Source organism: Oncorhynchus nerka, linkage group LG6 (assembly GCF_034236695.1).
Source record: "Oncorhynchus nerka isolate Pitt River linkage group LG6, Oner_Uvic_2.0, whole genome shotgun sequence".
In the NCBI taxonomy this organism is placed as follows: Eukaryota; Metazoa; Chordata; class Actinopteri; order Salmoniformes; family Salmonidae; genus Oncorhynchus; species Oncorhynchus nerka.
The window spans coordinates 72453818-72475027 of NC_088401.1; the positions used below are offsets into that span (position 1 = coordinate 72453818).

General features: G+C 41.7%; 1 protein-coding gene across 1 annotated transcript; it reads left to right on the plus strand.

The window, feature by feature from the left end:
* The first annotated feature begins 114 nt into the window (after window positions 1–114).
* On the plus strand, window positions 115–20859 carry LOC115130950 (nuclear RNA export factor 1-like). Its single transcript, XM_029662547.2, is given in 22 exon segments — window positions 115–490; window positions 1264–1320; window positions 2073–2304; window positions 2433–2577; window positions 2664–2747; window positions 3171–3275; window positions 4271–4351; window positions 4453–4522; window positions 4612–4700; window positions 4792–4899; window positions 5106–5215; window positions 5413–5449; window positions 5534–5586; window positions 5588–5600; window positions 5701–5756; window positions 10254–10358; window positions 10443–10501; window positions 10613–10728; window positions 10837–10952; window positions 11192–11374; window positions 20362–20422; window positions 20533–20859. Coding segments are annotated over 22 exon segments (1980 nt in total). The 5' UTR covers window positions 115–429; the 3' UTR covers window positions 20572–20859.
* The last annotated feature ends 351 nt before the right edge of the window (window positions 20860–21210 follow it).

Sequence of the window (21210 nt, forward strand, 5' to 3'; positions counted from 1 at the left end):
TTTACTGCTCAGTGGATGTCCCTGAGTTCTCTTACCTTGAAGGTAGCGCGCATGCTCAAACCACTCACAAGGGGGCATTGTTTAAAGTTATTAGGAGGGTCCGTCTGCGGACAGGGCACTATCAATTTAGTCCCTATCGCAAATTTGATATTGTAGTCGCCATTTATTTTCATCGTCACAACTTATATTGCTAAAACTAAACACTTTGACTAATATTTAGTTTTGATCAAGCATTGTTTAAATGTGGTCAATTATAGATTTGCACTGCAAAATGAAGCATCACCAGAGAAACGTTGACGTTTCTCCAATTTGTTAGCTAGCGAACTTTTAAACTGCACAAGTGAAGTAAACCAACAACCCATGTCTATAAAATAAATTGCATTTGTTCAGATAATTTGGTGACAGTACTCGGTAACTGCGAGACTCAAGATGACCTTTCGAAAATGTTACCCCAACCTGGCTGTGGTCGCACGTGTCCGATTTGACCAAGGTATGGCTAATTAGCTAGCTAACGTTAGCTTTCACTAGCAAGTATTTTTAAGGCAACTTCTTTGTTAAATAGTTTAGTCAACCAATGTAATGGGTATTTAAATAAATGTTTATTACGTTTGCCTGAACTGTTAGGTTGAAAACAGCTCCCTTCAAATGGATTCCACTCGTACCAGGTCATGGGATTCCGCTGTTGTCAAATTACTAGTAACGTCTTATTTGACGTTTCGTAGCAGGTTAGGATAATTTACGCTGCAGATAAGAGAAGGGCTATGATTATAGTTCGGTCAAATGCTTTTTTGTTGTTGTTGTACATTTGACGTTAATTTGACAAAATCGGGATCCATTCTAGCCATGACACTCGTACCACTGCGGTGGGCTCTTTGCTGGCAATTGCGCGCGTCCCGGAAGCTAGTGACCATGGTATATGTAGTTCTAAACCGCAGTGTTTACGTCTCTGTTAAAGTGCAGAACAGTAGCTAGATTTCCATAGAGTAATGCACTGGGACACCATTTATAACTATATTACCTTCACGTTTTGGAACAAAGTTCAATATTTTTAAATATCTATTTTTCACTCGTTTTGATTTATGTTCGTCTGAAGTAGCCTATAGTCGCAGCGCTTGTGATATACTGTCTGTCACACAGGGTTGTGTTTTGTTTGTGACACTGACAGTGGAGTATGGCGGACGGTGGCCGGTTCTACAGTGGTAAGTTACCCCGGAACAAAGCTTAAAATCTGCTTCTAAACAGTTGTTTTCCTCCTCTGCCTAGATCAGGAGGGAGTTGTCGTCCAGAGAGATGTCACGCGCAAAGGCAAGCTACCAGGAGGTAAAACGCCGAAGTGTAAACAAATAAGTGAGGCGCATATGGGGACAGGACAGTCGTTTACGTTTTCTGTGACACAGGAATTTTAGGCCACATCCCGATTCAGGAACAATCCCAAGCACACCTGGCTACCAATACAGTGTTGGCAATTATTTTTTAGTGAGAATCGCGATTGGCTCCCTGATTTGTCAGTAGAGTATGTTTTGCCCCCTGCCTTGCTGCAGCAAGACATTTCTTCACCCCCCCTTTGAGCTTCTCTGCCTGTGTGTGCACCATTGCTGTGACTGCTGTTGCACAGACAACTTGAACCAATCTCGTTTGGTGCTAAATTAAGTCAGAAAATTCGCTAAATGCCATGAAAACCATAGAAATCATCAGTGTGTCAAAATTCACCAAAGGCAGTCTGAAAAGTAGCTGAATTTGTTGCTAGCCTTTACAAATAAAAGTATCTGTAGGGGTCTGAAAACTTGCTAAATATAGGGACAAATTTTGCAACACTGGTGACCGTTGGTCAGTTGACCAGACTGAGGCATGCTCAATATTTTAAATGCAGATTCAGAAGTATTTGTGCCATTTATCACAAAATATTTGGAGCTACTTTAGTCACCTTTTTAAATATGCAGTTATATGATGAATCATCTACAACTGTGTCTACAACATGATAATGTATATGCATAAACAGATATTCATACCAGAAGATTGCCCGTACGAGGTTGTTTATGATGATCCATCCTCTCTCTCTCTCCCTCCCCCAGAGCATGACAACAGAGTCGCGGGCCCTCAGTTCCGGGGGGGGCGTATGAGTCGGGGCCCCTTTAGGGGCCCAATCTACTACGACGGTCCGGCCAGGCAGCAGAGGCCTCGAGGGGGCCAAATGGGTGGGTTCAGGGGCCCTGGACCGGGACCTCGGGTCCGGTTCGAAGATAACTATGTAGATGTAACTATGAACAGTGGGAGCCCACAGGATGGCAGCTCTCACCGCAGATTGTGAGTGAGATTGCATACTACAACTGTTACATGGCAGCGATAAGATTTTCTGTTACTGTCTATAAATAAACATATGTTTTGTGAGATGATTCTTTGTCAGGTAACACTGTGCACTCTGACCCCCTTAGCAACCCGTACAGATGGCCGAATCGGAGAGGCGATGGACAATTTGACCGAGACAGAAGAGGAGCTGGGGGCTACAGAGGAGAAGGTGGAGGAGGAAGAGAAGGAGGCGGAGGAGGAAAAGACAAGAGCAGTTGGTGCAAGATGATTGTGAGTATCTTTAATGAAGAGCATGACAAGTATCTATTTCATTATGGTAAACTATTTTATAGTCAACTAATTGCTCTCTCTGGCAGATTCCCTATGGGAGGAAATATGACAAGAAATGGCTGCTGACGGCTTTACAGAACCTGTGCTCTGTACCCTTCACACCTGTTCAGGTAAGTTGCTGGCAGACAGCCCAGCCATTATCATAGGACTTGACTGATGGGTTAAATGTTGTTTTACTGATCACTGGGATAGAGGAGTCTAATGCTTTGAAACCAATACAAGTACATGTATGTCTGTCTATTAAACCGGGGCGGCAGGTTGCCTAGTGGTTAGAGCGTTGGACTTGTAACCGAAAGGTTGCAAGATCGAATCCCCGAGCTGACAAGGTCAAAATATGTTGTTCTGCCCCTGAACAAGGTAGTTAACCCACTGTTCCTAGGCCTAGAATTTTTCTTAACTGACTTGCCCAGTTAAATAAAGGTAAAAAAATATATATATAGAAGTAAATGTTGAGGATATTTACAAGTGCATTTAAGTATTAGTATTGTTTCTCTCTCTCTTGCCCCCCCCCCCCATCCATCCATCCCTTTCAGTACCAGATTGAAGGCCATAAAGCCCAGTTCTACCTCGAGGATGCCTGCACAGCCAACGCACTGTGCAGAGTCTCTCGCCAAATCACAGACACTGAGGGCTACAAGGTACAGCAGCCTTCTCACTAACCGTTGGCTATACTCCTGGCTATAAGTGTAGTGTATCCCTTCTATTCCTCAAACCATGATCTCCCAATTTAATGTTATTTGATAAGAGCTGCAGATTGAATGTTAATATACACTGAACAAAAATATAAACGTAACATATAAGTGTTGGGACCAAGTGTTGGTCCCATGTTTCATGAGCTGAAATAAAATATCCCAGAAATGTTTCATACCCACACAAAAAGCTTATTTCCCTCAAATGTTGTGCACAAATTTGTTTATATCCCTGTTAGTGAGCATTTCTCCTTTGCCAGGATAATCCATCCACCTGACAGGTATGGCATATCTAGAAGCTGATTAAACAGCATGATATTTACACAGGTGCACCTTGTGATGGAGACCATAAAAGGCCACTCTAAAATGTGCAGTTTTGTCACACGACACAATGCTACATACTGTATGTCTCAAGTTTTGAGGGAGCGTGGCATGCTAACTGGCTAACTGGCATAATTGGCATGCTAACTGCAGGAATGTCCACCAGAGCTATTGCCAGATAATTGGATGTTAATTTCTCTACCATAAGTCGCCTCCAACTTAAATTTGAGAGAATTAGGGAGTACGTCCAACCGGCCTCAACTGCAGACCACGTGTAACCACGCCAGCCCAGGACCTCCACATCCGGCTTCTTCACCTGCGGGATCGTCTGAGGGGGGTGCTGAGGAGTATTTTTGTCTGTAATAAAGCTCTTTTGTGGAGAAACTCATTCTGATTGACTGGGCCCTGGCTCCCCAGTGGGTAGGCCTATGCCCTCCCAGACCCCCCCATGGCTGTGCCCCTGCCCAGTCATGTGAAACCCATAGATTTGGGCCTAATTAATTTATTAATTTCTATTGATTGATATGAACTGACACTCATTAAAATTGTTGCATGTTGCGTAAAGATTTTTGTACAGTAGAATTTCTTTGTTTATGCTTCCTCTACACCCCCCCCCTCTCTAGGTGATAGTGCTGATGAACCCCTGTCCTCCTCCCGCCATCCTCAACACCCAACTGAAGCCTGAAGACATGGAGCACTTAAAGGTGAGAGATGGAGGGAGGCGGCAGCGATGGAGAAAGTTGGAAAATAATAAGGATGGATATTTACAGATGAATATGAGTAACTTCTGTAATATCTCTCTCAGCAATGCATGGCCAAGCGTTTTGATGGGTCCCAGCGAGCACTGGACCTGAACAACATCCGTACTGACCCAGGTAGCACCCCATACTACCTGGAGATTCAAACTAACCACTGTTTCTATCTTCCTCTGTCCTGGTCTAAAATGTATGTACCTCTGTTACAGACTTGGTGTCTCAGAACATCAGGGCTATCTTGAGCAGAAAGACCTTTATGGATGCTGTGGTCAAGATCATTGAGGAAAACATCCCTGAGGTAATAGTATAATAATACCAATCTATACCCATACAGTTTCAGTGTGTAGTGCTAAAATGTGTAGCTCTCTTGTCCTCTTCTTTTATCTCAGCTGGTGTGTCTGAACTTGAGCAATAACAAGCTGTATAAACTGGAAGATGTGGCAGATCTGATAAGCAAGGCCCCACACCTGAAGATCCTCAACCTCTCCCACAATGAGGTGAGAGAAGAGACTGACCCTTAACCCTAATCTCTAACCTTGTCTATTCATTTTGGGGGCGAATCCTAACTTTCACATCACATGTTTACTACGTCATGCATTAATATCAATGGGAGATTACAAATTAGGATTTGCTCCTAAATCTGCTCACTCACTTAACCTTTTCCCACTCAATCCTCTTTTTTCTTTCTCCATCTTCCTCCCAGTTGAAGTCAGAGAAGGAGCTGGATAGGTTGAAGGGTTTGAAGCTGGTTGAGCTGTGGTTGGACCGTAACCCACTGTGTGACCAGTTCAAGGACCAGCTCACCTACATCAGGTCAGTCTCTGAGCCTGGGTGGGGGTTAGGCTGTGTGTGTTATTTAGTAGGTAGATGGGAGCACTGACATAGTCCGGTGGATGCCGCAGTCCAGTGGATGTCGTGGCCCTGTTGACTCCATTACGTTGAGTGGGTGTGTGAGGTGGGATGTGACTTCTCTGTTCTTGTTCCCTCTCCATTGTGAACATGGCCACCAGTGCTATCAGGGAGAGGTTTCCCCGGCTACTCAAACTGGTAAGATGTTCTCTTTTCTTCTCTGATCCTCTCCATCTTTGACTGCATTTGATTTGCTTGTTTATTTCCTGTTGTTTTCTGTAGGATGGTCATGACCTCCCCCCGCCGATAGTGTTTGAAGTGGTATCACCCACCACTACCCCCCTGCAAGGTCTGGTCCGTTTTCGTTCACAGAATAACAAAAGGTGCACTTGATTCATTTTATTCGCTTGGTTGATTCTGACAGATGCTCTTTTCTTTGACCAATCCAGGGTAGCTACTTCGGTTCAGAAGAAATCAAGGTCCTCATCATGCATTTCCTGCAACAGTAAGTGTATTCACATATCTTTTGTCAAGATTCAAGTATATTCCTTCAGAAAGGATATATTTGTCACCTTTAAGACGGGTAACACAGTGGGTGCTTGTCAAAATGCATAATTCCGAGCAAAGCAGTCCAAATCAAAGTATGCGAAACGAAGCATGGAGGGCACATCTCGAAGGCGTACTCCATACGTGCATATTTTGAAGCATGCATCGACGCAAGCTTTAACGGAAATTATGCAAAGAAATGACCTGATCATGTCAAAAAAGTACGCAAAATGTATTGAAATCAATGGCAACCGTTATTTGAGCAGAAGCGAGAGAAAATGTTGCCTATTCACAAATCACATGTTGCCTGACTACAATATTTGATCTTGATACGTTAATAAATACATGGTGTTTCATTTCGGCATGTTTACCTGCCTACGTACCGTAGATCGCAAGCCCATAATAAGTCAATAGGGCTAACTGGCTAGCTACTACTGTTAGCTAGCCACGAAGAATTGACATCTATCTTGCATAATATTTGTTTGATGTCCTTTTGCTTGTTAAACTATCTAGTTAGATACATTATTACAATTCACATATAGCTAGCTGATAGTTAAGAAGTAAAATGGTTGCTTTGTGTATGTGTTGTTTCGTCTTTATTGCCATTGTCATGGCTGGAAGACGGTTCAGTGAATGGGTAAGTCCATAGTAAGTCAATATGGCTAGCCAACTAGCCACACAGAATTGGTAGCTACCCAAGAAAAATTTACCACTACCACGCATAACATTCGTTTTAAATCATTTTTGCCTGTTTAACACATTTTTTTATCTTAATTGCTTTAAATATTGACTGGCTGTCATCAGGCTGCCCGCTCAAGAGAAAGCTTTAAACTGTAACTTGTGCCTGCAACCTGGTTCAGGTTATCAATCAACCTACCAGGCTAGTTAAAAACAGTATAGGAATGAAATCATCAACATGTATTGATCATATCTTTACTTATGCTGCAGAAATTTGTTTGAAAGCAGTATCCAAATACCTCGGATATAGTGATCACAATATAGAAGCCATATCTAGGAAAACCAAAGGCTGGGCCTAATATTGTGTATAAGAGGTGATACAATACGTTTTGTAGTGATTCCTGTGTTGATGTGAAGAATTTGTTGGTCCATGGTGTGTAATGACAAGCAACCAGATGCTGCACTTGACATATTTATGAAATTGCTTATCCCAGTTACTGATAAGCACGCACCCATTAAGACAATTAATGTAAAAACTGTTAAATCCCCGTGGATTGATGAGGAATTTAAAAATTGTATGGTTGAGAGGAATGAGGCAAAAGAGGTGGCAAATTGGTCTGGCTGTACAACCAATTTGGCAAACGTACTGCAAATTGAAAAATCATGTGGCTAAACTGAATTTAAAAAAGAAGAATCTACACTATGAAACAAAGATGAAAATAGTAAAAAGCTTTGGAGCACCTTAAATGAAATCTTGGGCAAAAAGGCAAACTCTGCTCCATCATTCAGATGGCTCATTCGTCACAAAACCCACTGATATTGCAAACTACTTTGATGTTTTTTTCAATGGCAAGATTAGCAAACTTAGGCATGACATGCCAGCAACAAAAGCTGACACTACACTTCCAAGTATATCTGACCAAATTATGAAAGACAAGCATTGTAATTTTGAATTCCGTAAAGTGAGTGTGGAAGAAGTGAACAATCTATTGTTGTCTATCAACAATGACAAGTAACCGGGGTCTGACAACTTGGATGGAAAATTACTGAGGATAATAGAGGACAATATTGCCACTGCTATTTACCATATCTTCAATTTAAGACTACTAGAAGTGTGTGTCCTCAGGCCTGGAGGGAAGCAAAAGTCATTCCCCTACCTAAAATAGTAAAGCCCCTTTAATGGCTCAAATAGCCTACCAATCAACCTGTTACCAACCCTTAGTAAACTTTTGGAAAAAATTGTGTTTGACCAGGTCGCAATTGTAAATGAGAACTTGTTCTCAACTTGCCTACCTGGTTAAATAAAGGTGAAATAAAAAAAAAGATACAATGCTATTTTTCAGCACACTTATAGGGAAGGACATTCAGCAAGCACAGCACTTACACAAATGACTGATTGGCTGAGAGAAAATGCTAAAAATACATTTGGGGGCTGTTTTGTTAAAATTCAGTGCGGCTTTTGACATTATCGATCATAGTCTGTTGCTGGAAAAATGTATACATTATGACTTTACACCCCCTGCTATATTGTGGATAAAGAGTTCTGTCTAATAGAACACAGAGGGTGTTCTTTAATGGAAGCCTCTCCAACAAAATCCAGGTGGATTGAGGAATTCCCCAGGACAGCTGTCTAGGCCCCTTTTACTTTTTTCAATCTTGACTAACGACATGCCACTGGCTTTGAGTAAAGCCAGCGTGTCTATGTATGCGGATGACTCAACACTACACGTCAGCAACTGAAATGACAGCAAAACTTAACAAAGAGCTGCAGTTAGTTTCAGAATGGGTGGCAAGGAATAAGTTAGTCCTAAATATTTCAAAAAATAAAAGCATTGTATTTGGGACAAATCATTCACTAAACCCTAAACCCCTGAAATAAATATTGTAATGAATAATGTGGAAATTGAGCAAGTTGAGGAGACTAAACTGCTTGGAATAACCCTGGGTTGTAAACTGTCATGGTTAAAACATATTGATTCAACAGTAGCTAGGATGGGGAGAAGTCTCTCTATAATAAGCGCTGCTCTGCATTCTTAACAGCACTATCAATAAGGCAGGTCCTACAGGCCCTAGTTTTGTCGCACCTGGACTACTGTTCAGTCGTATGGTCAGGTGCCACAAAGAGGGACTCATGAAAATTGCAATTGACTCAGAACAGGGCAGCTCGGCAGGCCCTTGGATATACAAAGAGAGCTAACATTAATAATATGCATGTCAATCTCTCCTGGCTCAAAGTAAAGGAGAGATTGATTTCATCACTACTTGTATTTGTGAGAGGTATTGACATGTTGAATGCACCGAGCTGTCGGTTTGAACTACTGGAACACAGCTTGGAAACTCATGCATACCCCACAAGACATGCCACCAGAGATCTCTTCACAGTCCCCAAGTCCAGAACAGACTATGGGAGGCGCAAAGTACTACATAGAGCCACGACTACATGGAACTCTATTCCACATCAAGTAACTCATGCAAGCAGTAAAATTTGATATAAAAACAGAATTAAACCTTATGGGACTGTGAAGCAACACAAACATAGACACATGCATACAAACACACGATAACATACGCACTATACACACATGTACACATGGATGTTGTCTTATAGATATGTGGTGGTAGAGTAGAGGCCTAACAGGCTGACTACACCGCGAGCGTTGCAAAATACATTTAGAAATCTATATTATTCAATCATTGCACCCACACTGCTCGCATGCGCCAACGAGCATCTGCGTTGCCAAGGGCTAAAATAGAAGTCAGTTCTATTTGTGATGCAGATTGCGCTGCAAGTCCTGCCTCTCCCATCTCCTCATTGGTTTATAGAAGCAGGTACCCACGTGCCATCTCCTCATTGGTTATACTCACATGGGTGACTGAAAGACGAACGAGGTCAGTGGCGGTAATGCACCTAATTTATGAAAGTTGCCATTCACAATATAAAGTCGAGAAGAAAAGGCGGAGGAGAGATGACTAGAAACGATTCGTTTGACCGTTTTATGTGTGTATTAATTGTCGGAGTAGAGGACCTTGTGCATTTCAGGTGAAATAACAACTCAATGTTTATATCCCAGGACAAATTAGCTAGCAACAGCAAGCTAGCTAAATAGGACAAATTAGCTAGCAAGTGCAAGCTAGCTAGCTAAATTGCCATACATGTTTAATGCTTTTCGACCTGTCCCCAAATTAATATAATTGGTTCAGAATTTGTTTTGATATTTTAACTTGCGTGTCGTGATCGCGTTTGGTGTGGGGGGACAATATACATTTATGCACGATGGCACACACGTACGCAGACGGTTTGAGTTCCTCCGTGTAAGGGCACACACTTAATATGTTGTGAAATCTGTTATGAATATATTGTAATATTTAAATGTATAACTACATACATAAATTCAAATAAATACAAACTAGCTGGCTAGCTAGATTATTAAGCTTCATATCTAGCTGATCATTCTGAAGTAAAACGTTTGCTTTGTGTATATCTTGTTTCGTCTCTTGTTGCCATTATCCTGTTCAGTGAATGGGGAGGTGACGCGTGAGGTAATACAGTAGGGGGAGTGCGAGTTCTTCTCAAATGTAATGTTTTATGCATTCACCACACTCGTCCTCATAAGAACGTACTCAAGAGAACGTGGTTGGAGAATGCATTCGAATGCATGAGTGTGTGGAGCACGGTAGTATGCATATTGAGAAACACCCAGTGTGTATGACCTCTGACAGCTATTATAGTGTTATGACCTCTATGGCAGATATTAGTGTTATAACTTTTCTATTACAGGTACTACAGTGTATATGACTCTGGGAACAGACAGCCTCTTCTAGATGCCTACCATGATGGTGCCTCCTTCTCACTCAGCTTGCCCTCCAGTCAAAACCCAAACAGGTCTCACACACACATTTCTCCATCTGAATGTCTGGCTCGTGGGAGTTCGGAATTACATATTTATTTGTATATTTTTCATCATAGGTGTAGTTTGAGAGAGTACCATAAAGACAGCCGTAACATAAAGCGACTCAAAGATCCATGTGAGTCTTCCAAATATTGAAGACAATTAACAAGTATGTCATCAACAGATTTGTCTGTTGTATTTCTGTAATAATATGTGGCATCTTCCCTCTGGAATCTGCTCCCCACAGCAACACGGTTCCGCCTACTGAAGCACACACGGCTAAACGTGGTGGCGTTGCTCAACGAGCTGCCTAAAACTCAGCATGACTCTGCCTCCTTCAATGTAGACGTCAACACTTACACGGTTAGGCAATATCTGATTGATAGTTAGTGTAGCATTCTCAATACTATCATCAGTTCTTCTGTTCATGGTGGTTTTATTTTTCAAAACCTTGAATTTTCTCTTTTTTAGACCACGTTACTGTCCTTTACGGTCAGCGGCATGTTCAAAGAAGTTGATGGTAAATCTCAAGACGTGGTTAGGGCCTTCTCTCGGGTCTTCATTGCAGTTCCTGCAGGAATTTCTGGGTAATTCTGAGGTTCCTCGTTCACCTGATCTTGGTTTTAAAAATCTCTTAAGACTGTGCTGAAGAATGCTAAAATTATATCTTATATGATATACGAAAACAATGGTCAACGAATATTAATAAATATTGGCATCAGTTATAAGAAAATGTAACAGGCCAACTGGTCCTATATTAAAGAAATCGGGGGGGTTAATTGAAAGACAGTTTAAAACTATTTGTCTTCCATTTCTCCCCCTCCAGTCTATGCATAGTGAATGACGAGCTATTTGTGCGCATCGCTACAACGGAGGAGATCCAGCATGCGTTCGCTGCTACCGCCCCCACTCCCTCCAGCAGCCCAGTGCCCACCCTCACCGCCCCCCAGCAGGAGATGCTCTCCGCCTTCTCCCTCAAGTCTGGCATGAACCTTGAGTGGTCGCAGAAGTAAGTTTGTGGGCATGTTCAAGCGGATCAATTTTGCTAAGTCATTGGTTACCGCCTTTCAAAGTGTGTTGCATTATGGGGATAAAAATTGTCTGACTTGTGTCTACATGTTGACTACATGACCTTTATAAAAAAACGTGATCAAAGGTCATGCAGTTTTTTATAAAGTCGCCTTCAAGTCGCTGCAGTTGCTTCTGACCGATTGCACCATGCAGCCGTCGCCTGGCTACTGGGAGGTACTATTTGTCAACCAATCATTAGGGTGTTTTTGTTTGACCCATGCGAACAATACCCGAGACGTGACGGAAACAGGAACCAACTTTTCCACAATTCAAATGTTATTATGTACAAATTGTGATATTTTGAGGCGCTCTCCTGATGAAACTACAGAGGAGAGTAAATTAAATCTAGATCACCTTTACTCAACACACAGACTCATACAAAGCGCTCCCTCCCCCTCCATTTGGCAAATCTGACAAATGATCCTCCTGATTCCTTCATACAAGCAAAAACAGGAAGTATCAGTGACACGCTCAATTCTGAAGTGGTCCGATGAAGCGGATGCTAAGCTACAGGACTGTTTTGCTAGCATAGACTAGAATATGTTCCGTGATTCATCCGATGTCATTGAGGAGTTTACCACATCAGTCACTGGCTTCATTAATAAGTGCATCGACGACATCGTCCCTAGTGCCTTCAGAAAGTATTCGCACCACTTGACTTTTTCAACAATTTGTTGTGTTGCAGACTGAATTTAAAATGGATTAAATAGAGTTTTTTTGTCACTGGCCTACACACAATACCCCATAATGTTAAAGTATAGTTATGTTTTTGGAATTTTTTTCAAATTAATTCTAAATGAAAAGCTGAACTGCCTTGAGTCAATAAGTATTCAACCCCTTTTATGACAAGCCTAAATATACTATACAAAAATATAAATGCAACATCAAATCCAACTTTATTTGTCATATGTGCCGAATACAGCAAGTGTAGACCTTATCGTGAAATGCTTACTTTACAAGCCTTTAACCAACAGTGCAGTAACATGCAACATTTTCAAAGATTTTACTGAGTTACAGTTCATATAAGGAAATCAGTCAATTTAAATAAATTCATTAGGCCCTAAACTAGGGATTTCACATGACTGGGAATACATATATGCATCTGTTGGTCACAGTTACCTTAAAAACAGTAGGTTCATGGATCAGAAAACCAGTCAGTATCTGGGGTGACCACCATTTTCCTCATGCAGCGCGACACATCTCCTTCTCATAGAGTTGATCAGGCTGTTGATTGTGGCCTGTGGAATGTTGTCCCACTCTTCTTCAATGGCTGTGTAAAGTTGCTGGATATTGTTGGGAACTGGAACACACTGTCTTACACGTCAATCCAGACCAAACATGCTCAATGGGTGACATGTCTGGTGAGTATGCAGGCCATGAGAGAACTGGGCCATTTTCAGCTTCCAGGAATTGTGTACAGATCCTTGCGACGTGGGGCCATGCATTATCATGCTGAAACATGAAGGGTAGGCGGCGGATGAATGACAATGAGGATCTCGTTACGGAATCTCTGTGCATGCAAATTGCCATTGATAAAATGCAATTGTGTTCGTAGCTTATGCCTGCCCATACCTATACCACTCTGTTCACAAGGTTTATCAGAAAACCACTCATCCACATGATTCCATACACGTGGTCTACGGTTGTGAGGCCGGTTGGACATATTGCCAAATTCTCTCTCAATTTGTTTTTGTTTTAGGCGGCTTATGGTAGAGAAATTAACATTTATTTATCTGGCAACAGCTCTGGTGGACATTCCTGCAGTCAGCATGCCAATTGCATGCTCCCGGAAACATGAGACTTTGTGTTGTGTGATGACAACTGCACATATTAGTGGCCTTTTATTGTCTCCAGCACAAGGTTCACCTGTGTAATGATCATGCTGCTTGATATGCCTCACCTGTCAGGTGGATGGATTATCTTGGCAAAGTAGAAATATTCACTAACAGGGTTGTACATTTTTTTTGAGAAATTCACTTCAATTTTCAACTTTTCAATTTCAAACACAGATTCAACCACAAAGACCAGAGAGGTTTTCCAATGTCTCGCAAAGAAGGGCACCTATTGGTAGATGGGTAAAAATAAAAAAGCAGCCTGTCCCTTTTAACATGGTGACGTTATTATTAGGCGTTGGATGGTGTATCAATACACCCAGTCACTACAAAGATACAGGCGTCCTTCATAACTCAGTTGCCAGAGAGGAAGGAAACTCCTCAGGGATTTCACCATGAGGCCACTGGGGATTTTAAAACAGATAGAGTTTAATGGTTGTGATATGATAACTGAGGATGGATCAACAACATTGTAGTTACTCCACAATACTAACCTAAATGACAGAGTGAAAATAAGGAAGCCTGCACAGAATAAAAAATATTCCAAAACATGCATCCTGTTTGCAACAAAGCACTTAAGTAATACTGCAAAAAAATGTGGCAAAGAAATTAACTTTTTGTCCTGAATACAAAGCATTATGTTTGGGGCAAATCCAACAGAATGCATCACTGAGTATCACTCTTTATATTTTCAAGTATGATGGTGGCTGCATCGTGTTATAGGTATGCCATCGGCAAGGACTAGGGAGTTTTTTAGGATAAAAAGAAATGGAATACAGCTATAAGCAAAGGCAAAATCCTAGAGGAAAACCTGGTTCAGCCTGTTTTCCAACAGACTGGGAGACAAATTCACCTTTTAGCAGGACAATAACCTAAAACACAGGGCCAAATATACACTGGAGTTGCTTTCTAAGACGACACTGAATATTCTTGAGTTGTCTAGTTAGTTTTGACTTAAATTGTCTTAAAATAGGGCAAGACTTTTTAAAATGGCTGTCTAGCAATAATCAACTTGACAGAGCTTGAATATTTTTTAAGAATAATGGGCAAATATTGTACAATCCAGTTGTGCAAAGCTCTTAGAGACTTACCCAAAAAGACTCACAGCTGTAATCGCTGCTAAAGGTTCTTCTACAAGTATTGATTCAGGTGTGAATACTTATGTAAATTAGATTTTTGAATTTAATAAATTTTCAAACATTTCTAAAAACAATTTCACTGTCATTATGGGGTTTTGTGTGTAGATGGGTAAGAATATATATTTTTTAAATCCATTTTGAATTCAGGCTGTAACACAACAAAATGTGGAATAAGTCAAGGGGTATGAATACTTTGAAGGCACTGTTCATGTTTCAAGCAGTCCACCATAGTCTCTGTAAACAAGAACGCCACGGTAACCTGTCAAATGACTATCACCCCATAGCACTCAAATATCTAGCCATGAAATACTTTGAAAGGCTGGTCATGGCTCACAACAACACCATCATCCCAGACCCCCTGGAACCTCTCCAATTCGCATACCGTCCTAACAGATCCACAGATAACACAATCTCTACTACATTCCACACTGCCCTCTCCCACCTGGACAAAAGGAACACCTTCGTGAGAATGCTGTTCATTGACTACAGCTCAGTGTTCAACACCATAGTGCCCTCAATGCTCATCACTAAGCTAAGGTTCCTGGTTCTAAACACTTCCTCTGCAACTGGATCCTGGACTTCCTGACAGGCCACCACAAGGTGGTGAGGCAGCAACACATAGGCAGCAACACATCCGCCACGCTGACCCACAACACGGGGGCCCCTCAGGGGTGCGTGCTTTGTCCCCTCCTGTACTCTCTATTCACCCACGCACGACTCCAACACCATCATTAAGGCCTGATCAGCGACGATGATGAGACAGCTTATAGGGAAGAGGCCAGTGACCTGGCAGTGTGGTGGCAGGACAACAACGGCAGTAAAACAAAGGAGCTGATCGCAGACTACAGGATGCGGAGGGCCGAGCACGTGACGGGGCTGTAGTGCAGTGGTTTGAGTGCTTCAAGTTCCTCTGTGTCCACATCACTAAAGATCTATCATGGTCCAAATTAGTGATGCATTGATATGACATTTGTGGCCTATACCGATATCCAATATTCTACTTGCCTCAAAAAAGGATACCGATAACCAATATTAAACATTTTAGCGGCACTTTAAGTATTCTAGTATCGCTAAATAGTTAAAACACACACGGACGCAGCGGTCTAAGGTACTGCATCGCCGTACTACAGTCCCTGGTTCGAATCCAGGCTGTATCACATCCGGCCGTGATTCGACGTCCCATAGGGCGGTGCACAACTGGCCCAGCATAGTCCGGGTTTGGAAGGGGGTAGTCCGTCATTGTAAAAAATAATTTGTTCTTAACTGACTTGCCTTGTTAAATAAAGGTTACACACACACACACCACACTGACCAAAAAGTTATTTTGTTGGCGTTTACGTATGTCCCCATTACCAGTAAAACATAATCAAACCTATTTCTTTCACTTACTTGCTGTGCTGTTTCGTTTTAATTTGTTCAGTTTCATTCTTAACCAAGATTTCTATAGAACGCCGTTTGGGTCTTTGCGTGTCAAAAAATATACTATTTAACACTATTTGACGTGTCAAATCAGCTTGTTGACCAATCAGGACATGAATATGACTGCACGTCACATAATAATTTAACGTGTTCATACATTTTTTACGTAGTTATTACACATAGATTACACTCACTCATATTTCATATGTCACAACGATTCATCGATGCATATGCTATAATGCTGGTAAAGTTGTCTTGCGCACCTACAGTACTGGTCATAAAAAAAGCTAGCTAGCTCATGGATGCAAGCAATGTTCTTCACCAAAAACATAGCAAAACGACATCTGTTTCAGTAGCTATATAGTTAGCTAATTAACTATATAGCCAGGTGTCATCATCTAAAATAACCCTGATTTATAAGACAGTTCTTGTTTGATTAATGGTGGTCGGACTCATCTATGTGAAACTAGCCACAATAAGGATTAGCCTCAATAGTGGACTTTGCGGTTAGCCTTCATAATAAAAGTATGGCATATTTCTACTATTTGTATTCTTTTGCGTCACTGTCAATGACATACGCAAAATCCACTATTGTCCTTACACATAACCCGGTCCGTTCGAACCTCACTTGCCAGCTGCTTATAACGTTAGCTTTGGGGCAACAGGGTTAAGTAGTTAAGGGTTAAGTAGCTGGGTAGCTATTTATATTTATGAACTGAAGTTCAATTTCAATAGTCGAACAACAATTGGCAGCCTAGCTAATACTTACTCACAAGGATTCCGTAATCATTGCAAAGAATAATGAAAATGACTGCAGTTTTTACTGGTCATTGTTTTCAGGCTGGTTGTATTGGTGCTAGCTAGGTACCAAGCTAAAGCTAGCTACCCCAGAAGTTGCAGTCGAACAAATTATGCTTTATTACCAACGCGGTATTGTAAACGCATCGTTCGTGGCCAGTGTTTGCTTGCTTGCTGACTTTTATGTACAGATTTGACAGTGCTACTGTTTATTTTTTGACACGCAAAGACCCAAACGGCATTCCATAGTATGCATGTCGTGAAGCTAATAGCAGTGACGCTATTACTGTGTAACTCCAGTAGGGCAACATCGGAAAAATAGTGCACTTGGTAGTGTTAACCGGTGCTCGGCCAGTCGGCGAAAGCCAACATCACCACGACAGAGAATGGTTGATTGTCAAGGACAATGAATTCCATTATCTTGGCTTTAATGGATTTTGCCTTTGAGTTGTCTCGCTGACATGTTGTTACTCTTTCAAATGACTGCTTGACTTGTTGACTGCTCGATCCACACAGCAGACATTGTGGGCTAGTTTAGGAATGCTGTGTTGCACATATAGCGCAAAATGTTATGTGGCGTCATCACGTCATGTACCTTTGTTATATCAGTATGCACGTCAGCTTTGACATCAGTTTTGCACATTGTGCGTTAAACTAGACATCGGCTGATACTGATGTTGGCATTTGTAGCTAATATCAGCCAATGTGTTCACCGCTGTTTTGTGCATCCCTAGTCCAAACACACCAACACAGTCATCTTAGAGGGCACAACAATGCCTCTTCTCCCTCAGGAGGCTGAAAAGATTTGGCCTGGGCCCTCGGATCCTCAAAGGTATACAGCTGCAACATTGAGAGCATCTTGACTGGCTCCATCACCACTTGGTATGGCAACGCTTACACGGAACCCAAACCGGCTGCGCGCGTGCACCATTGTGCATAAATGTACTTTGTCCCCCCACACCAAACGCGATCACGACACGCAGGTTCAAATATCAAAACAAACTGAACCAATTATATTAATTTGGGGACAGGTCGAAAAGCATTAAACATGTATGGAAGTTTAGCTAGCTAGCTTGCACTTGCTAGCTAATTTGTCCTATTTAGCTAGCTTGCTGTTGCTAGCTAATTTGTCCTGGGATATAAACATTGAGTTGTTATTTCACCTGAAATGCACAAGGTCCTCTACTCCGACAATTAATCCACACATAAAACGGTCAACCGAATCGTTTCTAGTCATCTCTCCTAGGCTTTTTCTTCTCTTGACTTTATATTGCGATTGGCAACTTTCATAAATTAGGTGCATTACCGTCACTGACCTTGTTTGTCTTTCAGTCTCCCACGTGGGTATAACCAATGAGGAGATGGCAAGTGGGTACCTGCTTCTATAGACCAATGAGGAAATGGGAGAGGCAGGACTTGCAGCGCGATCTGCGTCAGAGATAGAACTGACTTCTATTTTAGCCCTTGGCAACGCAGATGCTCGTTGGTGCGCGCAAGCAGTGTGGGTGCAATAATTGAATAACATAGATTTCTAAATTGATTTGCGGTGTAGTCAGCCTCTTAGCATCTACAGAGTTACAGTGGGTAGTGCGTACGGCCCAGTACATCACTGAGGCCGAGCTCCCTGCTGCTCCAGGACCTCTATACCAGGCGGAGTCAGGAAAGCCCCCAAAAAATCTGACTCCAGCCACAGACTGTTCTCTCTGCTACCACACAGCAAGCGGTGAACAACCCTAAGCACCTTTTACCCCCAAGCCATGAAACTTCAAAACAAGACCGCTAATTAGCTAATCAAATGTCTACTCGGACTACCTGCATTTACCCTCTCTTGAACTGACTCTATGCACACACACTGGACTCTGCTCACACGCTCTTATATACATAGACTGACACTCCAACATACACACTATATACGCCCACACCCATGCAAACTGACGCCACACACACATACACTTATGTTACTGTCTTGTCTATCCTGTTGCCTAGTCACTTGACCCCTGCCTCAATTAACTTGTACTTCTGCCATTGTATTTTCTACTCCCTATTCATGGGTTGCATGTTGTCACTATTGTTTTGAATGTTTGTTTTGAACTGAGCATCATGAGCGCTGATGAAGATTATCAAAAGTGCATTTCAGTGGCTTGGAAATACAATGACATTCGAAAGGAGGCAAACAATTGGTAGGAAAACCTTTTGTCATCATTTTGATTTCACCAGATTGACTTTAGATGCACTATAACCAAAGATTTTTATAACTAATCCAAGATAAACCACAGTCTGTCGTTTCCAATGAGAACAAATGAGCCATAGTGGGCAGAACAAGCAAGGAGGGGGCAGGGCCAAGCACGAGCTAGTGAGATCCTATTGGCGCATTCTAGCATCATCTGCATATTTTCATTAGGGAACGCCTACTCTGAAGTGTGCTTGTGCAGTAACACAATTCACCTTTGCACTCCTAAACAATGCGATTAAAAAAATAAAAATAAATGTTTTGCAAAGGGTCAAGTCTACAAACTTTAGTCCACTCTGTTCATAACAGATTCAACTTTGGGGAACAGAAAACTGTATTGAGATCAAATGTTTCATACATGAGAAAATATGCCGAATGTCAGCCAAAATCTACCTCGTTCCATCTTCTCCCACAGCCCGCCAGTGGGCTTCCTCTACCATATTTGGTAGTGAGTGGAAACGCCAAGTGGATGCTTCACATTTATACATCCAGTGAAATATGTCTCATTGTTCTATCTGTGGTATAACGTTAGCTAAGATTGAGGGGAGGCCACTGGATTTTTGCTAGCTAATGACAACATTGCCATCTGTCTAAAGTAAATTTGATGACATTATAATCCTGGCAAAGTTGTTTCCTACCAAATATTTCACAACTTTAGCAATGTCATTGTATTTCCAGGCACTATAGTGTAATTTGGACAACAGTACTTAGCCTCCATCCAGAATGACTGGGCTTATCACCACTTTAGGGCACCACTATGGCGCCGCCGATAGAGGGCGGCTTGAGAACATTCATAACAATGGCTTGATGCGACCGAGTGACGGAGGTGCAACCCATGAATACACGGAGTGTACGAATCATTAGGAACACCCTCCTAGTATTGAGTTGCACCCCCTTTTACCCTCAACAGCCTCAATTCATTGCGGCATGGACTCTACAAGGTGTCAAGCATTCCACGGGTGCTGGCCCATGTTGACTCCAATGCTTCCCACAGTTGTATCAAGTTGGCTGGATGTTCTTTGGGTGGTGGACCATTTATTGATACATATGGGAAAATGTTGAGTGAAAAACCCAGCAGTGTTGTAGTTCTTGACACACGCCTGGCACTTACTACCATACCTCAAAGGCACTGAAGTATTTTGTCTTGCCCCTTCACCCTCTGAATGGCACACATACACAATCCATGTCTCAATTGTATCACGGCTTGAAAATTTAAAGGTTGGAGACATGTTTATTTTGACATTACAAAGATAAACTTTTGTAAAAAATGGCAACATGTTGCATGGAGCCTTGCTGTAGGTAAACCACAACAGTGTCCGACTTTCGGCTGTCATAAATGCACCTCCCCCATCGTCACTCGTCGACTTTCCTCTACAGTCGGCTGCGTTAGCCAACTGCTTGAACACACCTTGTGTGTACTTGTTTGACAGATGGTCAATGTTAAAGGTCAAATTCTAAAGGTCGATGTTTGGTGCAGACACATTCACTGTGATGTTCTCTCTGTCAGGTGTCTTCAGGACAATGAGTGGGATTTCAACAAAGCTGCACAGATCTTCACACAATTAAAAGTAAAGTATCATGAATCAACTGTCTAATAAAAGTTTGATTAAATACATGCATATTCTGAGTTTCACTTTGTCCAACTAAATGTTGTTTTTCTCCCCAACATCTCCCTCAGATTGAAGGCAAGATTCCAGATGTCGCTTTTGTAAAGTGAAGTTGAAAGAATACATGCTGTTGATACTGAATATTAGATTTTCTGTTAAGAATAACTAGAATAGAATTGTATATATTTTATGGGTTTTGGTTTTATCCTTTTACTGAAGTAGAAAGATAATGTACACAAAGTTGACTTTCTGCTCCATTGTTTTAGTAACAGTGTCAAGGTTGTTTGAATGGATGACTGATGTTATGATAAAATCTTGGTTATTTTAACCTTAGTTTAAAGTCATGTTTTCATTGTAATACAGTAAAATAAAAAGCAATTGGTTTTGAATGTGTTCAACCTGTTTTCAAGATTGTTTGTTATAAAATTGGCTATCAAATTCACACATACTCTGAAAATAAATTGTATTCCACAGCAAAATTATGATTATCACTGGATGACAGTAGTACCACACGTACAGATACCGGTCGCGTTCAGCCGCTCAAACGTTGCATGCATCAACCAATTGCTGTGTAGTCAGCTAATACGTAAAATAACTATTCAGATGTTGTAAGATCTGGCATGTATCAGCAACGCCTGGGTAGAGGTGTACAAGATGAACGCGCACACCGTTTTGTTTTGACCTTCCAAAGATGGCGTACATCAATCTACTTTACGGGCTTTTACGACTGATGACGCAATGACGCAGCG